The sequence below is a fragment of the Podarcis tiliguerta genome (assembly GCF_965153285.1).
Source record: "Podarcis tiliguerta genome assembly, chromosome: 2".
Lineage (NCBI taxonomy): Eukaryota > Metazoa > Chordata > Lepidosauria > Squamata > Lacertidae > Podarcis > Podarcis tiliguerta.
Window position 1 is genome coordinate 86441289 of NC_139535.1, and position 20949 is coordinate 86462237.

Here is a 20949-nt window from a genome sequence, read left to right on the forward strand (position 1 = left end):
AATATCCATGTGTCATGTTGCCTTTATTGTTTCCCTTCCTTTCTCTTCAACTTCTGTGTTTTTATAGTATACCCAAGTCTGAAAGCCATCTGTACTCATGACCAGAATTGACATAATTTGCAATTGTATTTGTTCCCTAAGGATTTAGTTCTTAAGCTATAAACAGCCTTGGGTGGCTACAAGTTTAACCAGCAGAATAGCAGGGAACAGCCCTATGTCAACCTTCTCTGCTGGCTGCTTTCCCACCCAAGAAAACCACTCCCTTCCAGCTGTTCTTTCAACTTATGGGAAAGGTTGAGCCAGACAGGGGAATGACTAAGCCTCCCCTTCCTCTCTGCTTTCAATTCACAACCTCCTAGTGCTGAATTTTATCTTATTTTTAAGGCAAATAGAGAAAGATGCACATCACTAAATGTCATGTCTAGTTTTGGTCCTTACACTCATGTAACTCAAAACTGTGCCTGAATATCTACTGTATTTCATAATAGCTGTTTCTGCTTGAACATCTCAAGGGAGTTTTGATTTATTTTGACTTTGACCTGTAAGGGTATCACTTGAAGACTTCATCATCATCTTTGGAATTTTAAGCCTGTACAAGTTTTAGTTTAGTGGACAAGTCTTCCATGTTCATCAGAAGTTGCTATGTCACCCCTGAGCTTCAGTAAAGATTTCCTTTTTCCTGTACATTACAGCTGTGAAGTCATAATCCAGTTACAAGCAGCTGTCCTGTTAACAAGAAAGTGAATATCATAAATCTCATATGGGGTGTCATTTGTGATGAGAAAATGGGCTGACCCATCACTAAACCTAGAAGCAGGCAATATATATAAAAATAAAGGCCCTATATAGTGAACGTTCTTTGTCACATCTTTATCTGAGCTTCCTCAAACACCAGGCTATTGACTGTACTAACTGCATTCTAAAGTAGCAGAAACAAGCGCTGCATCTGAAGATGCCTGGCTTATATTGAAGTGACTTGCACTGCCCAGTGGAAGTCCAGTAGCAACAATACTAACTGGAGTATAGTTGTGTTGGTAATTTACATTTAACAGGCCTCCCAGTTATAGATTGAGCTGCTTCACTCCCTATCTTCAAGGATGACTATGTATCAGTTTTGTCCTTAGAAGTTCTGTATGTTTGGGTGTATTTTTCAGCTATGTTCTTGGATTTGTTGGCTGGAAAAAATAATTGTTTGTCTCCGTTACGCCATCTATGTACATTTTACATAGAAGTTAGACACATAAGAATAAGAGATTACAGTCAGTAGTAGACATTTGCATGTATGTACAAAGCTCTCTGCCTTTTGTTTCCTACATGTACTGTAATATCGTTCTTCTCAACCCAGGCTGTAAATCATAAGGCCAGTGAACTTAGTGTATCTCCCTTTCCTGCCTGGTGGCATCCCTTTGGAATTTAAGGGAATTAAAAATAGCCATTATTTGTGGTCCTTTGCCTCATATTTGTGGGAGCCTTGAAAACCCATCAAAGATGGTGGGTGGGGTTGAAAGGATGCATGCACCACTACATTTGCCTTGGCCCTTTTCTCCCTAGATTCCAAGATGGAACTGGTGTCAGATTTTTGCAGCTTATTCACCCACCCAGCTGCACTGAATGACCCTTTTGCATTCTGTGAGTGCAGCTAGACATGATCTATGATTAGCTCTCCAGCTCCTTTTTAACAGTTTAATGGCAACTGTGGAGTGTGCAGTGGAAATAACTGAGCTACTGAGGTGCTGGGGTGGGGTTTCTATCATTTCCTGGCAGAAAGGAAAGGGGGTTTCCTTTTCCTTCCATCATTTTCACAATTATAACTCATTTCCAAGATTCTGTTTCTATCATCATGAAGACATACAGGTACTATATGGCTGCAAATAGCAGCTTCAGTGGATGAGTGAGGGGCAATTTTCATTAGGTGTTAGCTCCTTGCTTTCCCCCAGTACCAGCATCCTAATTGGATTCATGACAGATAAACACACTGGACCCGCTCTTAAACTGTTTAAAAAACAACACACACAACAACAACAACCCAGAAACATCTAATTTGCTTCTGAGATTATTTCACTGCTGAGCATTACTTTGGTTGAAGGATCAAACTCCACAAGGCAGAGGGGGGAATGAGGGGGGAGAGATGGTAATGAGAGTGTAGACTTGTGGAGTGGGGGAGAGGAATCATAAGTTGTAGAGAAAAAATGGAAATTTGGATACTATGAGATCTGTACAGGGGGAAGAAGAGTGCTATAGGAAGCATAGAAAAAAATAGGGGAGTGATGGCAGAAACACCTATGGATAGAGAAGCAGAAAAATACAGGATTTGAAGAAAGAACAAAGTATGCTGTTTCTCAGTATAGAAAGAAAAGTGGTTAACGGAGAATGGGTTAAAGAAAATGCAGCATTAACATTTTCAAGAAAAATGAGTTTCAGTTATTAACCATATGATGTAGTACTCTTGCATTAGTAAAAATATAAAAGTAGCCTTCAGTTTGACTGAACTCCAAACTATGATTAGAAGTTGTACAGCCCTGTTCTAATGCATACCTTAATGCAGAAGCTATTCAGCCCATAGGCAAAGCTGTTTTCATACTGTAAAGTAGAAATTGATGTTGTAAAATAATATGGAAACCAGAAAAACTTACGGAAAATATTTATTTTGTATAATTCTGTGAACATTTATACATGTGCACTCCTCAATAATGAAGTGGCCAGGTTCATGGTTCAGAAATCACATTCCAATCCTTCACCACCCCACCCCAAAAGAGTTATGATTCCCTTTTCTGTTTTAGAGCTTCCTCTAACCACAGTTTGCCATCAAAATTAGGCAAATTAGTACTAACCTCCAAACATCATTTGACCCATAGTTTAAAGTGGATTTACAAACTGAATTGTCTCCGACCAATCTTTTGAAAGGAAAAGTGTGGGTAACAGAAGGACAGTAGATTGTTCTGGATGGGGAAAACAAGGTGATGAAAAGAGCAGGATATATTTCTACTGCACAGACTGTGAACAGTGAAGCCTTTTGTAGATGACAAGATTTTTCTAGCATTTGAAGCATTCCTAAGACTCTCAGGGCTCAGCATCAGAATGCACATATAGAATCATGGAAACTTGTTTTGTTTATGTGTTGCTTCTTGGTTATTATGGGACGCGGGTGGCGCTGTGGGTAAAACCTCAGCGCTTAGGACTTGCCGATCATATGGTCGGCGGTTCGAATCCCCGCAGCGGGGTGAGCTCCCGCTGTTCGGTCCCAGCTCCTGCCCACCTAGCAGCTCGAAAGCACTCTTAAGTGCAAGTAGATAAATAGGTACCGCTTTATAGCGGGAAGGTAAACGGCGTTTCCGTGTGCTGCGCTGGTGCTGGCTCGCCAGAGCAGCTTCGTCACGCTGGCCACGTGACCCGGAAGTGTCTCCGGACAGCGCTGGCCCCCGGCCTCTTAAGCGAGATGGGCGCGCAACCCCAGAGTCGGTCACGACTGCCCCATACGGCAGGGGTACCTTTACCTTTATCTTGGTTATTATATTGCACAATGAAAAATTATCTGCATTTTTTTAATGCAAATTTAATTTTAGTATGGTTGACATAATTCCTGTGACTTTGCAACTAGCTGAGGCACCCTGATGCCTATTTATCAACACATCTTCGTATGCATACTTACTACCATAATTTTATCTATCTTATACATGCTGCCTGGATGTTCAGGTTCTCTGTTAGTAATACAAAAATACCCTGTACATTCAGTATTGAGTGTTGTTCTTTCAGCAGCTGGCATGAGCACAGCTGTGAATGCATTGCCAGAGATGTCTTCTTACAGTCATTAATGACTGTGCCTTCTGCTAGAGGTTGCGGACAAATCTTCATCCACAGCTGTTTCTGTATTACAGCTATTTGCCCTCAATGCAGATTGAATGTTCTGTCATGCCTTTTTGTCATGATCATTGACAGTTCCACTTTACCTGCATCAAATCTAGGTCACCGTTCTTAGATTCACACCTTTTCCAGTTCATTTTCTCTCATTGTATATGAGGATAGAGGGCATCATACCTGCAATCTTCACACCAAAATAGATTGTCTGTGTTTGGACATAATGTTAAACCACAGTAAAATGTTATTAAAATGTGCCTCAATTTCCCTTGGGCTTGGGCTCACCCTCTTCCCCCTGTGATGCAAGCACAAGGAGATCATTTGAAAACTAGACTGTGGTTAGACTTAACTATGGTTAGTGAAAATAGGCCAGCTTCATAAATTATGGCTCAAGCTCAAAGTTGGCTTATTGTCACTAACCATAGTTAAGATGCACTGGTTTGGACATGGTAATTCCTCCTCACAGCCATGTTGGAAGAGAAGTGGATAGAATGCAAGCCCACAGAAAGATTGGGCTTGTTCTCATTGCTAAATTATGCTTTAGTTACTGTGAACCTACCCAGTGTCTTCAGTGCAAGATCTCTCTTCTCAGGCTTTTACTCTTTCACTGGTATATTTTTACCACAGTATCTGCATTGCTGCAACTTTGACTTACTTCAGCTGTAATGCCAAACCATGCTTTTTCATTAAATGAATGAGCCTCAGGCTGACTTATTATTTCCTTTCCTCAGATGTTTCAGTCCTTGCCCACACTTCCTGGTTCTTAGCAAACATTTGATCTTGGTTTCTAGTTCTGGTTTGAAGGCAAACCATGCTGAAATGGCAAACTATGCTTTGCTGAGAACTAGGAAGTATGGGAAGAAATCAGAATACATGAGGGAATGAATGAATGCACAAGCGTGTGAGGTTCATTCATGTGAGCTGAGCCATAGAGTTGTGTTCAGCTAAGTTTACTCATGGCAGACCCACTGAAATAAATGAACATGACTAAGTTAGGTCTAAGTTAAATGGTTCTACTCTGAGTAAAATTGAGGTGTATACCACTTATAATCTTCTTACATTTATTGACTCAATGTAAGCATTCTGCTTCCAAGACTTTCAAAGTAATTTTAGTAATATTTTCCTTCATAATTTTCCATAGATCCAACTCCCCCCCCTTATGTGCTAAGGCAGGATCACCACCATATATGGAGAACATATAATCAGGTTGATTTGCTGATTTCCTGGAAGCATGGGAGCCATTCAAGTATATATATGCTCATGGGAACTAAAGCACTGGTTTCATGCAACACTCACGGACTGCTCAACTGACTTCCTCATAGTCTGGGATGATGCAGTCCACATGAGTGTGGGATACACAAAACATTATGCAGCATCATGCAGTTTCTTTGTGGGTTTATACTGCTGGTTTTTCACTGGAGCATTGATCCTGGAGCAGAAGTTATCACACAACTTTGTGTTACAATTGGTTTTAGTATGTATAGTTATCTTGTTATGAAATACTTGTACAAGATAACGGCCAACCTTTTTTGAGACTCAGAAAATAACATCAACTTTCCATTTTCTGAATTTATATACATTAGACATTATCTTATTGTAGAGGTAGCAAATGTAGGCAAAAAGCTCAACTAGGCTCGGAAGAGATCTGCTTCCCCTCTGCCCCCCCCCCCCAAGCCTCACAGACATGCATGCAGGTGGTGTGATAGGATGTTAGACAGAAAGGAGCATCTCTGTACATCTCATGCATGCCAGTCCAGTCTGTCCTCTGCCCAATACAAGATACTTACGCTATGACCACAAGTAACTTGCAAGGCATGGAGAGAAGGGGCTGGATATGTGAGGCATGCACAGATGTCCCATCACAGTGCCTGCATATTTTTCAGTGTTTGAGCAGACAGAGAAATAAAAACCAGGGAGCCCTATTTGAGTCCTCTGAATGTGGGTGCTGCAGCCGCACAGCATATGGATCGGCCCTCTGTTATTACTGAAAATGCTGGGTGCAAGAGCAAGACATAATGCAGCAAATCAGTCACTAAAGAGCGGTTCTCTTATTAAAAAAACCATTCACATATACATCTAGTCTTCACAACAATATAGCAAGGTACCTCAAGCAGAGGATATATTCACACAACACAATCTACCATAGACGAGTTCAACGTGGGATCCTTAAGCCTTTAAGATGAATGGCTGATGTTTGCTTCACCACATCTGAAAACTTGGATAGTCCCTTAATTTATTAGAATAGAGTTGTTGTCCACTTGTATAGTAATGCTAATGTTAGATTGGATTCGATTATTTGGGCTTTCCCCCTTGAGATTCTTCCTTCATATATAAGTTACCCATACCAACAAGATGCCATGTGTGAAAGTCATGTTTAGCCTTTCTGACTATATAAATAACTTCTAAAGTAATTTGTGTGCCTCTGTCTAAGAAGCATTACAACAGAATTTATAATTCCAGGTGGCTTCTAGCAACTTGACCACCCTATTGGTTTTCAACAGCCTGAATGTGGCAGTTGCACAGTGGCTGCAGAGCACTAGACACTCAGCTCCCAGGGCAGATCTGTGGAGGCATTTGGTCCTGCAGCTCTGGCCTTGGCTTGTGATGTGACTTATTTTGCTGAGGCTTGTGGGAACATCCTATGCCACAAAGCTGGAGGGGGTGGGATTGGCTGGCGACAGTTGCAGGGATTCTCGAAGGCAAGTGGGGCTGAGATGAGCACATCTGTCTGACCTGCCTTGCACAGAACGATGCTTTTAACTTTCTGACACATGAGTCACCACAACTGATATAGCTGCATTTTCATAAACATTTTTCATCTACGATTCATGTATCCTGGATACGGTGGCAATGAATGTCACCTTCTTGGAAATAACAGTTTAAGGAGAGTTAGAATGTATCCTTCTGCATGGGCACAACTACCCTTGTCACTGTGCCACCCTTTTTTGTACTTAGTTCTGCTGCATCGGATCATGCTTCCTATAACATTTCATTCCTAGACCTCAAAGGCAAGGCTGGGTTAGCATCTTACCTTGCATGGTTTCTGTTTGCACATGACGGTGTTAGAATTGCATATGCTACAGTAGACACCATTCTGCCCATCTTTCTTAGTTGCTTCTTTGCTGGTTCTGCAGGGTCATCCCCAACATCATCTCAGAATGCCACGCTGCCTTCATCGAGTGCCTGGCCACTTAGTGCCTCCGGCTACAGTAGCTCTTTCAGCAGCATTGCATCCGCACCTAGCATTGCAGGTACGACCAATGGTCTTTCTACTTAGAGTCCCTCTTTATCCACAAAGAGAGGAGGTTCTTGAAAGGCTTCTGCTCAATGTGGTAATGATGGTCCTATAGGTGTGCCGCATGTCTTTTGCATACTATGCTCCTTCAGTCCAGTAACTGTCCTGAGAGTTTGGCAGTGATGAATATGTAATGGGGATGTTTGGCACTGAAAATACTTCAAAATGAGAAACATAAATTAGATAAGAGTGCCAACGCCTTGGTGCATATTGGACTAAATTCTGTTCATGAAAACAGGAAAGCTTTTGACCGTCATTCAAACTAGCTTATACTGTTTCATCAACAGAAGTTGTGGAATAAAGAGCATAGCTTGTCTGATGTTGTGTTTCTCATTTCCTGGAAATAAGTTGATCAATACAACCAAAGTCTTTCACTTCTCCTTGTTCTCCCTTCCCTTCCCAACTTTGCCTACCCATCTCAGCAAATGTCTTGATGAAGCAGAAAGTGGGCAGTGTGGTCACTGACAACATACATGTGGCTGAAATTCCATTGCATTATTTCTAACACATACCCAGCAATTTTCAAGATGCTGTCAGCAATCTTGCTTTGTTCAGCCACCCTGGGGCCAATAAGTGCAAGTGGACCCAATTGGGAAAACGGGGGTCAGGGTGGGGGGCAGCAACAAATTGTGTCCTTATTGCCCATCTCTAAATTCCCAAGTGGCCTTCTTGATCATGCCCTTTTCATATGATGCATCTTATTACAAAATGAACACCTGTGCTTGTATTGTAAAGGTAAAATTTGTTTCCAAACAATAAATAGCTTGCCTTATTCAGGGCCAGCCTAAACTTTTGTCAAATTGAAGCAAAAAGCCCTACTGTCTTGGTCCTGTGACTTCCTCTTTGACCTGGGGAAGGGGTGAAGAAAACAGGCCATAAAAGGTTTTTTGGCAATGCTTAGCCTGGTTTTCTTCCCAGCGCCATAGATAGGAAAAGGTGATGAGCTTGATCCCTTCATGTTGTAGGAGTTCATGGGAAGGCCCAGCTTCTCCTCCTCCTCCTCCTCCTCTCCTCTCTTTTCTCTTCATTTCAAAAGGAATAGGGTCGTTTCTGTGCACATATTTTGTTCCTACCTGGAGACAGGGGCTAGGTCAGCAAAGGGGAGGGTAACTTGTGCCTTATCTCACATTGCCCATGAACCAGGAAGGAAGCAGCCAGTGCGGCTTTTAATCACCCTGGAAGGAATTGTGCCATGCACCCCCACATTGCATATCACACACTAGAAGGGGTTTGGCACAGTGCTTTTACTGCGAGAACAGGTGCTTACTGCTTACTTTTTTCCCGAGCAGTGCTGAGGAGTTTGTATATGCAAACTTTCTCAAGTTACCCTTGCCACTGCCACCTAACTTTCTCCCAGAGACGTGGGGCTTCAACCTGCAGATACTGCCAGGCCTACCCTAACTAGAATCAAAACGCCAGCAATGTTGCAGTTATAAATTTATGCATTTTAATTGATTGGCCAAAATAAGACACTTAACATCTAGCAGATAGGTAATTTTTGAGAGCCATGATCAAAATGTTAATATGTTGACATGATACTGTTTTATTTTGGTCTCCAGACTGAAGACTGTGAGGGTATTGGGTTTCCCACTGCTGAAAATGGAAAGGAATGCTGAACTCCTTTTCAGCCAGCAACTGCACAGCCCATGGATCTGATGTTTTTTTTACTGTAGCCCAAAACCTCAAAAATATTTTGAACATTTATTTTTCTTCTTTTGAGTTACATGGTCTTCTTACAGTACTTTTGCCCCCTTGATGTAAACAATATGTAACCTACCACCACAGCAGGATGCAAGCCTAGATAGTCCAAATGATAATTCCAGTAACTGTGAATTTCTTAATGGGCAGTTTAAGCTGAAATCTGTAAGTAATAGGGAAAGCTCAGCTGTTTTTCTTTACTAAGCCCACACTGCCTGAAGTCCTGAGAAACTGGTGTACAGCTGGAATATTATACTGTATTTCAGATCTCCCCTCTCCACGGGGGTGCTTTGGGACCCATATGGGGCAAACAACGCAGAATAGACACCAAAAACGGCTACACGAGCACAGGTCTGCATGAATGAAAATGATCTTGGTGGGTTGTGGAAACTTTTTCTACAGCTCACCAATGTCATTTACATTCATGCAGACCTGTGCTCAGGTAGCCCATGCTTTTGGTTTCTTATATTTATATACCCATTAGGACTTGTATCCAACCAAGTTCTTCTTTCAGCTCAAGGGCTTTTGTCTGTGCAGTGGAATATCTTCTTCCCATGTGCTGCTCCCCCCAAATCTGTTCTGGGGGTTCCCCCAACCCTCCTGATCAGATGACAGGCATGGGGATAAGAGAGGGAGAGGAAATTCCATTGCACAGGCAGAAGTCCTGCATTAAAAGGACAGCCTCAGTGGATACAATCTTAAATCTTCAGCTCTTTAGTTTAAGCTGTAAAGCGTGTATTTTTAAAAGATTACCTGTTAACAATTCTTTAAAAGGAAATAAAACAAGTTTACTTACCCTTAATTTTATTTTTTATGCACTGTTCCTTCATATAGCTTTTCTCCTCCTATTTTTACTTATCATTTATATACTTCTTAACAATGTAAGTCTCTGGTGAATTGTGCACTAACCATGTGAGAACCAGTGACATAATGGTAAAACTGTTTTGAAAATGTTTTCTTTTTTAAAAAAATGAAGATTCAACATTGAATATTACTTTTAAATCAGACTCACATGGTTTGTAAGACCATTTTTGCAGCATTTAACATTTTTATCCTTTGAGTTCATCTTGTTGAAAAAATTGTATCTAGAAGGAGAACCAACTTGACTGCAAGTGAATTCACACACATCACAGCTGTACAGTTTGCACACAACATAAGGACTAGGTCCTGGTTCTCCCCCCCCTTTTTTTTTTTAAGGAAGGCCACACAAGTTTGAGGTTCACATTGGGGCAAGGCTGTGTGTTTAAGTTACACTCTCACAGCACAGGGCATACACCGTGGTAAATGTGTTTAGTACTGCATGTGTGAATCAGCTTCCTCTCTTTATACACATGTGAAAATATTTTAAGGCTGGGAAGTTATCTTGCATTTTTCTTACTGACCTCTAAGTACATCATTTATATGATTGATGCTTAATAATGTGCATTTCTTTGCTTTCATTGAACACATACCATTCATTTCTGGTAGTGATGATTAAAAGGAATCAGAAAGGGATATGTGATTGTAGGAATAAATGTTGTGCCATGAGGGGTCCTTGTGGAAACATTTCAGATTAATATAGGAGATAACAAGATGAGGAACTCCCTTCTCTCTTTCACTCCCTCCTCAGAAAGAAGGAGAGAAAGATGCTTCTCTCATTTCTGGGATGGCAGTTGAGAGGTCAACTCTCTCCCCTCTGAGAGCCAAAGTAACAGCTGCCAAGGTACAAGAATGCCAATGATAGTGTAGATTCAGTAATACTCTATGACTAAAGGATGCAGAAGGAGCAAGATCTCCCTGTCTCTTGCATCCTTCACTCCCATCATCCTTTCTCTACTGATAACAGGAGAGGAAACAGTTAACATATTGTTAAGCAAGAAACAGCCTGATGTGGTCTCTTACTGCTTTCAGGCTATCTAGAAACAGTTGGAGAGCACCCAGGGTAATTGCTGGGCAATAACTTAAGATGTCAGCAATTCTCTTCCTCCTGTGGATAGAGAAGGAGGAGGAGGAAGAGGAGAAGGCATGAAATATGGTGATGGGGCAATGGGGCTTGTCAGCAGATCACTTTTGGAACTAGCAGGGGACTTGATCCACCATAACCTCTAGCATACCCAGAAACAAACATGACAGTTCCTCCAGTTCAAGAAGAAGAAAAAAGACTAATGTTACGTGCCTAGTCATTTAAAACCTGTAAGTAACTTGTTTTATTCAGAAGTCAGATTAATTTCAGATCTTACAGTTTGGACTCCGGAAGCATTCGCTAATGGGACTTTTGTCCAAACCAGGAGGAACAAATCTGGAATCTTTAAAGGTGGTGGATTAATTATGCAGATATATTAGCAAGAGAAGCTCTGCCAGTTATGATCAGTGTTTGCTTTAGTACTTATTATGTTGGTGTAAAGAGGAGAACAGAACCCTGGGGATCACTCAGTGTCCCTATACTACATTCTAACAAATACATGAATTGCATTTCTCTGTTGCAGGTAAACTGTCAGACATCAAATCAACGTGGTCCTCTGGCCCAATTTCTCACACACAAGCCTCTCTGTCCCATGAACTGTGGAAGGTGCCCAGAAACACTACTGCTCCTACAAGACCACCTCCAGGCTTAACAAACACCAAGCCATCGTCTACTTGGGGTGCCAGCCAACTGGGTTGGACCAGCTCTTACTCCTCTGGTATTCATGACTCCTGTCTTTTTTCCTTTCCTTTCCTTGTTTTTTTTTGGGGGGGGGGGGGGCAACGCAACAACTTTTTTGTTCTTATCCCCTCTCTGTGTTCAGGTTTTTTAATGTAGCAAATCTGTAGGCCTCAAAGGGTGAGTGGAATGCACTCATTTGCTGGATTATTCCTGAGATGGAAAATTCGTGCAACCAGTCAGACGTGACAGTTCTCCCCAGAAAGTACTTTTCTCAGTAATTTCCTCTGTGGCAGGTGCATTTCTATGTGCTATTAGCAGTTGTGCTTTCAGTAATTCAGGATAAAAGCCATTGAAGACTTACTGGGGAATAAGCTCAGCTGAGGTCTCCCCCCCCCCCCCCAAGCCTGCAAACACCTCTCTCTTCCGCATGAATGATAAGATCCACACTCAGAGAATGAGTTTGCTGTTGGTGTCCATGATTATATCATTTGGTATATAAGTTCATACCTATTTACCAAATCACTGCAAGTTACTGAAAGTGGTATTGATCCAGCTTTCTCTGTCCGCTCCCCCATATTTTTGTAGAGAAAATAATGCACAATTGTACTACATATGCTAAGCAGAATTTTGTAAAACGAGGCATGTTACCCCATAAGGCAAAAACAGGCTACAAGAGAGTCTTGTTGAAACCTCAGACTGTAATGTAAGCAAGGGCTATGCAGTTAAAGGCAAGAGGGACTTAGGTGTTTGTGCTGCAAATGGGACATAACTATCTTACGCTTCTGGAATTCATGGAAAAGCAGAAATGAGATCAACATTTTGAAGAATGATTGCACCTATTTTGCCACTGTTTTCCTACTGGTTGTTCTGCACAGTCCTAATGGGAACCATGTTGATCTCCATGATAACTGATTCTAGTGCAAAATTGGTTGGAGTATCAGCACAAGTGGCACAGCTTACTATAGCACAAAACAGCTATATTCCGAGATTTCAAAGATTCAGGCAAGCCATGATTGGGATGAGCAATCAGCTAGGAAGAAGGTTGAGTGGAAAGGGGACAGAAGTCCTGGATACTTGCTGAGTGGAGAGGGATCTTACACTCAAGTCCTGCTTGCCAATTTCCACAGGCATCTGCTTGGGCACTGTGAGAACAGGATGCTAGACTAGATGGGCCCTTGGCCTGATCCAGCAGTCTTTTCTTATGATGGCTTTACTAGATTTGCTTTTTTAAAAAACCGCTAATGAAAATTCTTCAGCTGATCCCATCACACCCAAATGTTCCTGAATAAGTGTGGGCCCTTAGTGCAGTACCAGGCAGAATCCTCTGGAAAGCAATGGCAATTATTTGCCAAACTGCAAGTTAATTCTGAATGAAGGGAAGATGTATAACTAAGACATACATAGCTTCCCATAAGATGCAAAATCCATAAAAAGGTTTATCCCTGTCCTGACTTTATGATCCATTTATTTGGCTACTTCTGTTTCACACACCATACACTGTTTCAGATGGATTTCTTCACGTGTCACAATATTTATTGTTTTACCAGTAAGTGTGGAAATGAAATGCTCTCATCAACCCTTTGAAAAACACACATTATTGGCTTTTTATGAGCTCCACCTGGTGGCCAAATAATAAGGATTCAAATTTCAGCTTCAGTGCAGTAACCCACCTGACTTTGGAAGTCATGTGCCTTTTTAAAATGCTGCCATTTAAATGTCGAAGCAGTGCAGGTTCAGCAATTAACACTGCCTTAGTGCAGAGGAAATAATGAACTAGAAATCTAGAGTTGATTTGCTTGCTTTAGTGTACATATAATGGGTGCTAGATGTCTGGATCACAGCTGGAAGATACGTTCTTAATCTGTTTCATTCATCCCGTGCCTTACATGGCATTCTGCTCTGTGCAATTACCCTGTCACATCACCTATTCAAATATGATAAGCTGGACTCCTGGGGCCTTAACTCGGCATATCTGAAAATCAGGAGGTGTGGAAGCAGCAATATCCTTTTGAAATTGCCTTCTGAGCGTTTGAAACTATTGTCTTTAAACACAATCTTTAAAATCATGATCTGGCCATTTTGTAAAACAAAACTTGACAGATAACAGTGTCAAAGGATAACAACAGAAAAGGCCACAGGTTGCTTATCATTCCATTAAGCTCACCTCATAGCTACTGAAACATAGCATCACTGACTTTAGAGAGACATCTGTTCTGCAGTTTCCAGAGGGGTAACCTGCAGCAAAAAAATCAGCAAAGATTCTTGTGGCACCTCAAAGGCTAGCTTTTATGGACTAGAGTCCACGTTATCTGATGCATGATGGTGGTGTAGGTATTTACAGTACTGTCTCAGGGCCACTACCAAGAAAAAAAAGGTTCGTGGGCATTTGATAAGTCACCTCCTTATTAGGAATCCCTATAGCAGTTGTATTCCTCATGTTTGTGTCCTGCATGTTGTATAGCCTTCATTCAGTAAGTTGGGTTGGGCTCTCCATAATCTTTCCTTTCTTTGTGGTATAGGCTCAGCGTGGAGTACTGACAGCTCAGGAAGAACAAGTAGCTGGCTGGTCCTCCGTAACCTCACACCCCAGGTAAGCAAAGTTTCCTGATTAATTCAGAAAATAGCTATGGGCTATCTGAGATATCAGGGAGATAAAAACTGGGATCTTGCTTCTAAATCCTCGTGCTATATAATTGTCAGTGTTTATGACACTGCATTAGCACTGCTACTGGTGCATCCTGTCCTAAGCACTCATTACGGGTGCTGTACATTTTAGGATTGGCTCATTGAACCCTTTGCAAACACACCTAAAACCAAATGCAAATCCTCATTCTTGAGAGCCCAGTGTTTTTATATAGTGCTGCAAAGTTTGCTAAATTTCAAATAGAATCTCCTTACCCAGAAGTGAGCAAACTTCCAAGTTTGTGGGATCTGAGCCCAGATACTTGTTTTCAATAGTAGCACAGTGCTTTCTCACCAAAATCCAATCCTAGTTTCTTCCCAAATTTTCTTTATTTCAGCATCTGAAAGGGAAGGTGGTTGCTTCTGACCAAAGGGAGTCAGAATTCCTTAGTGATTACTGCAGATCACTCAGATCCTTTTGCCCACCCTATCCTAACCTATTCATTTATTGGTTGAATCCTTGCAAAGTATATCACATGAAGTAGGCATGAGCATTGAACACAAGCTGCCTTGAAAATACAGAGTTCTTCCTCCTGCTTTTGCAGGTTTCATTGTCAAATGTAAAATGGGGCCATCAGCTAATGCAGAAATGTGATCTTAAAAATAGTGGGACATCAAATGATTCGATACCCAGAAATATACAAGGTTGTCTTTCAGTAGCATGGCTATTGGTATATGTTACAGAAAGTGCACTATTTCACCTGATGGCTTTAGGTGGTCTATGGAAGCAGTAAGAGCAGCTATCTGACCTCCTAGTGGTGCAGCTATAAAACATTTGCAAAGTTAAACAAGGTCTGGTATGGTTTCAGATTGGATGGGGGACTGTGTGTTGAGATTCCTGTACTGCAGGGGATGATCTTTGGGATCCCTTCCAACTCTACAATTCTGTGACTCTACTCACACATCCACTTTTCCATGTAATTGCTGAAGAAAGTCACCACTCGGTCCCATATGGAAATGCATGGCCACCAGAAATGGGGTTCAGCTCAGCCACCTGCCCATGCAGGAGATACACAACTTTCCTCTTCAGTTGCAGGAGAAACTGTAGTCTTAGTATAGTGAGTCTGCCCTAACTGGAAAAAAATCTTAGCCATCTTCAGATGTGGAGGGGCCGTGTCACCCTCCCAACACCAGCATCACTGCTCCTTACCTGGACAGTGCAGAGTAGGACAGAACTGTGCAGGTGCATCAGTGGAGCCATTCCAATGTTCCCACTGGTGTGCCGGTGCAGCCCAGACCTGGCCACTGCCCCCCCTCCCCCCCTCCTGGTAAGTGGCAGCAGTGCTGGTGTCAGGAGGGCGGCACCACATCGACCACTCCGGGAAATAATTCACTCTGGGAAATAATCTTAAACAAGTTCCCTGACTCAGAAGATGCATAGCATTAGCAACCAGATCAAATGCTTTACGTTAAGACAAGTCTGATTAAAGTCTTATTTCTCTTTGGGTTAATGGGGTAATTAAGCAATCCTACCAATTAAAGCTTTCAGACTTAATGAACATGACCTCAAAATACTTGGCACAGAGGCTTTACAGAAACAGCTTGAGTGTAGCTATGCTGATATCGGGGAGCAGGCAGAAAGAGAAAGAAGTGGGTGTGAGTTCTCTTGTTGTACTGGATCTCCAGAGAGAATGTAAGTGAGTGCAGTTAAGTTTTGGAGAAAGGCTGGCTAAAACCAATGTGATGCAGTTGCTCATGACGCCTCGAAATCAATCTCATTTGTGCTCCTTTTCCATTTAGATTGATGGCTCTACACTGCGTACTCTATGCTTGCAGCACGGTCCTCTTATTACATTCCATCTGAACCTGACTCAAGGGAATGCTGTGGTTCGATACAGTTCCAAGGAAGAAGCAGCGAAGGCCCAGAAATCTCTGCATATGTATGCAATCTATTCAGTATTTGCTGTGGTTCATATGTGACCTCTGTGTCTTAGTTTGGTGTGTCTGTAAGAGCAGAAGCAGAAGAACTGAATAACGAAAATTAAGCTGTGAGATTTACATGAGCAGGGCATTAAGTGATAAGTCATGATACAGGATATGCCTATAAAAACTGGCAAATTCCAAAAGAGGTAGATTTGCTCCTATTTAGGACTCCCAATTCCATTCGCCAGCAGTCCCAAAGCTTCTGCAGCTTTTATCCTGTGCTGAATTAAAAACCAATAAAAATAAGTTTAACATTTTGATGTTTGCAGTAACCCGCACTGCATTCCTAAATGTGGGTTGGTGAGGAGGAAACCTAGAGACATGGTAGATCAGTCTCAGCTTTGGATATGGAGTACTTTTACAGCATTTCATTATGTAAGGCCAGAAGTAGTGATTAGAGTTAATTAAGAAGAAGAATAGTAGTCTCCACCCCTTGGCTTACTGTGTGGTGTGTTCATTGCTAGACATGCAGGAGGGTGTGAAGATAGGGATTAGAGAAATGATTTCTTAGGCCACAGAGACATGCAACTGAAAGCAGTGCTCTTGCCCAGTACATTTCCTAGCGGAAGAAGGTACATGAGGAGGTTCTCTTCCAGGTGAAATATTTGTTTCCCAAACACAGCCTAATGCCTTTCCCTCCCTCTCAGCTTTTGCATGGTACCTCTTGTCAACCACACTACCAAAGCGGCTCAGGAGGAGAAAAGTGGATGGGCACACACTTGCATACATGTGGAATATAATTATGCAGATCTAGAATAAACCCATGATTTTGGTATTTGAACAAGCAACCACAAGCCTTAACCAAAGGCCGTGGATTGAAAAATAATAGCCACTTCTGTCTTTGAGGAGACAGCCAAAGTAGAATTGACTGTTATTTTTAATATACCCCCTGCTATCCAGCATCACCTTCCAGATGTTTTGGACCACAGTACCTGTCAGCCCCAGCCTGCATGGCTGCTCTGCCTAGGGCTTATGCAAGTTGTCATCCAAAGCATCTGGAATTCTGGTCCAAAGAAATGGGTTGTGGAAAGGTTGTCTATCATCTGAAATATAAATTCTGAAGTCTACAGAAGTCTATATATTCAAAACAAAATAAAGTATGCAAAATAAATGTGTGTGCGCTTTGTATGCTACGTTCATCCATAGATTTGCTTGGTGCAGTGAGCTTCAAGCCCTGCTTTTTCCTATGTACATCTAGCATTCCCTCCACTGAGTGATGATTGCAGTATATAGATAATCATACATTAAAACAGAAATAATAAGGATTGATTTGTTAGATTTTCATAGCATTAGGTTTCATAACAGAATATGACAATAGCCTGAGACAAATCCCCCTCTCTGAGCCCAGGTAAGAGTGTGGTTTACCTTTGAGCATCTCTGTGTCTTTCTCTGTTTTCAGGTGCGTTTTGGGGAACACTACCATCTTGGCCGAGTTCGCTGGAGAAGAGGAAGTGAACCGTTTCTTAGCACAAGGCCAGCCACTGCCCCCCACCTCCAGTTGGCAGTCCAACACTGGAACCACTCAGACCCGTTTGGGCTCCTCAAGCAGCTCACACGGCATGGTGCGCAATGATGCAGGCCACTGGAATACCCCCTGCCTAGGTGGCAAAGGGAGCAGTGATCTGCTCTGGGGCGGGGTCCCTCAGTACTCAAGCAGCCTTTGGGGTCCACCCAGCACCGATGACGGCAGGGTTATCGGAAGCCCAACGCCTTTGAATACTCTGCTCCCAGGTGACCTTCTCAGCGGGGAGTCCATCTAGGACACCAGAGAAACAAAATGGAAGTAACAATCATCAGCACTAAAGGAAAATAATGGTAACCCTTTCCAGTCCAGGGCATCGCGAAGAATCCAGCTTTAATAGATCAGACTGGCAGCCCTTTTTTTTAGTACCTCTGTCCAATATCGACTATGAAACTCTGCCGAAGTCCTTGTGAACTGTTAGTGCAACAGTATGGGCTCCCTTTGGTCAGTGTCACGTGCTAATGATAGGTTTTATGTGGGTTTTTTTCCAATGGCTTTTTAATTTTGTTTTTATGTTTGTATGGTGTTTTTAAAGACGTATAAAAGCTGCTTAGACTAGTTCTATCATGAAGGGCACTTTTCAGAATTTGGGCTGGAAAGGGTTATTTTATCAACTGTGGGAGTCGGGGAGGGATGAAGGGGGGGAGGGTTGTGAGAAAGCCTATTTAAAATGAGCCTGTGATAATTATGCACATTACCAGAGGCGGATCCAGTAATCAGTAGGGGATGGCATCCGACCAGCCCGTCAGCAGTCAGCAGCATAGGGGGGAACAAATCCTATGCCCCTCAGCTGTACGACTTGGATTGAGAGGTGGGGTGGAATATCCATGTCCACTACTCCCACGGGTCTTGCCTATGCACATTACACTTGTTTCATTACTTTTTTGTGTCATTGTTTTTTTTTTAAAACTCCCCCCAAAAAATAGTAAAAAAGAAGACGAAGGTTTTTTAAAAAAACATATCAAACATGCAACTATACTTGAATCCAGCAGGCCAATAACAAAATGTGAACACTTTCTATTATTACACTTCCAGGTCGGCACCAGAAATCAAAAGAACAGGCTCTAGGAATATTTTTGTTAAGTTCTTTCTTATACGTATGCATTGGGGAAAAAGATGGATAGATGTGTGAGCGTATGGACGTGTGTGCGCGCCAGTTGTACAACTGAACAAATTGTGTGACTTTTTTTCCTTTCTTTCCCCTTCCCCACTTCTCAGTATATGCTTTTGATTTGCTATTTGGTCAAACGTTTAATTGTTATTAGCTTCTAACTTTGCACTGAGTGTCCACAGCCCTTCTTGTAGCTAATCCTACTTGTTTTTAAAAAAGAAAATTGAAAAAAAAACTGATAGGAGGGGCTGGCGACAATTCACGTGTAAATGTTTACTCAAGGACTCTTACTGCATTTTAAAAAACTTACAGTGTGTATCTCTGGAGAATAATATGTATATCTACCTTTAGCAGCTTTTTATTGTGGACTAATGCAAGGAAATAAATACCGGAGTATTGCACCATTTTTTCCCCCATTCGGAATATAAAGTTTTAAAAAAGGAAAAAAAAAAAAACTCTTGTTGAACTGTGGCCATAAATACTTGTAAAGAGTGGATGGTTCCCTGCAAGCCGGAACGGAAACAAGCACTTGGACATAGGTTTTGACTGCTTTTGGAGGAGCCTACGGTTTCGGCTCCCACCTGTTTACAGACCTTTTTTTTTCCTCCTTCAAACTTTAAAATAAAAAAAGGAATTGAAAAAAAAGAAAAAAAATAGACTTCCATCATAAAGAAACCTATTTTCAGAATGAAGATATGCTACTTCAGAGCTCTGGGATTGAACAGTGTTTGTTGTTGTTGTTGTTGTTGTTGTTGTTTATCCTTTTCTTTGGCCATTGCTGTGTACTCCTTTGTTGTTTTTTCCTCCTCTTCGTCAAGAGTGGCGAAAAATATTGTGATCACTATCTTGCACATGGTGGAAGATGTCTCAGGAAAGCCGGGTTTCCCGAGGAGCAACTCCACACCATTTCATGTATTTTTTAAACCCAACTCCTAGCACTGAAGATATTATTAAAAAACAAAATGAAAAAAATAAAAATAAAAAGACAGTAAGAGAAGAAGAAAAATACCTAATCTAATGTGTAGCAGTTACATATTTACCAAATAATGGACTCAAAAGAAATAGATGTTTGAAGAGTGCTTTATATATTAAAAATTGCTTTATGTTTAAAAATGATCAATGTTTTTGATTGTTTTGAAAGGAAGAAAGACAATGGAATAACATACCCTTTGAGTATGTTTTTAAAAATTATATGAACATTGTGCTCCCTGCCTGCTTGGATCAGGAAACTTGTGCATTACATTTTTTGTTTTGTTAAAGATTAGCTTTTTAATGGTTTTGTCCAATTAAAAAGGGTCCTGCAAGATTGCAAATCAACAAAAGCTGGTTTTCTAGAGGATCATGAACTATGCACAGATTGGGTTCCAGACTTGTGTTTTCTCAAGTTTTCGTAGTGTATTTAGCTGAATACCCTTTTCTCAGAGTGCTTGCATCTCATTGTCATTACACGCACTCTACATATGTATTGTGTATATATATCTCTCTCCCTTAATACACACACAGACACACAGACACACACACACATTATATTTATATATATATAATACATATGTGCCTATGTGCGGATTGAAATAGTCAATACAATTTTCCATGCTGAAGTTTAGTAATGAGTTGTAGAAAAAGAACTCCTGATCATTTAAAATTGGGGATGGACATAAGAAAAAAAGCAAATACATCCTGTTGAACTTTTTTTTTTTTTTTTGCCTTCTTTCATTTTGAATTCAAGATGTCTGTAACTCTGAGATGAAAAGATAAAAAAAAAAGTTTGTGGCTTTTAATGTTATTTCTCCTCATAGAATGTGATTGTTAAAAACATGCACCAGAAGTTGCTTTCAAGAGTACGAAGATTCTTTGAAACTTAATAAACTGCAGTTTTTCTTGGCTGTTAAGATGACCGTGTATTTTTCTTGTGTACAAAGATGACTGTTAATTCTAGCTTTGATCACAGGGGTTTTTGTTGTTGTTGTTGAGGGCATTTTTAAGGCTTTCCACATTCATACATGTGCAACCTGCAAATATCTGAAGTGATTAAAATTTCACCCTCCATATGTGTATACTTTAATTTACATGCTATATTCCAGTTACAGATTGTGGACTTGTGGCTTGCAATTGCCTACTCTTGCCATTTGTATCTGATAGCTGTCCTCTTAATCTTTCTGACATAATATAGGAATGCATTTTATATGAAACAGTTATTGTATTTTTGTTAAAATGCTACATGCCTGTTTTTGTCTTTTACA

The 20949-nt window shown here is 41.2% G+C and overlaps 1 protein-coding gene and 1 long non-coding RNA gene across 16 annotated transcripts in view; one reads left to right on the plus strand and one right to left on the minus strand.

The window, feature by feature from the left end:
• Positions 1 to 20598, plus strand: part of TNRC6C (trinucleotide repeat containing adaptor 6C) — a 120829-nt gene extending 100231 nt beyond the window's left edge. For 8 of the 15 annotated variants that reach the window (XM_083428457.1, XM_083428467.1, XM_083428463.1 and 5 more), the window contains 5 exons: positions 6990 to 7106; positions 11314 to 11508; positions 13991 to 14061; positions 15894 to 16033; positions 17476 to 20598. In XM_083428457.1, coding sequence (XP_083284583.1) covers positions 6990 to 7106; positions 11314 to 11508; positions 13991 to 14061; positions 15894 to 16033; positions 17476 to 17836 — 884 coding nt within the window. In that variant the 3' untranslated portion in view covers positions 17837 to 20598. The remainder of the gene's footprint in view (positions 1 to 6989; positions 7107 to 11313; positions 11509 to 13990; positions 14062 to 15893; positions 16034 to 17475) is intronic. The other 7 variants (XM_083428465.1, XM_083428466.1, XM_083428468.1 and 4 more) reach the window with 3 other exon arrangements.
• On the minus strand, positions 3 to 9715 carry LOC310672024. The gene is made up of 3 exons (XR_014508351.1): positions 8928 to 9715; positions 2536 to 2580; positions 3 to 726 (listed from the first exon to the last, which is right to left on the minus strand). It is a non-coding gene; the product is annotated as an uncharacterized lncRNA (long non-coding RNA).
• Positions 20599 to 20949: the final 351 nt, after the last annotated feature.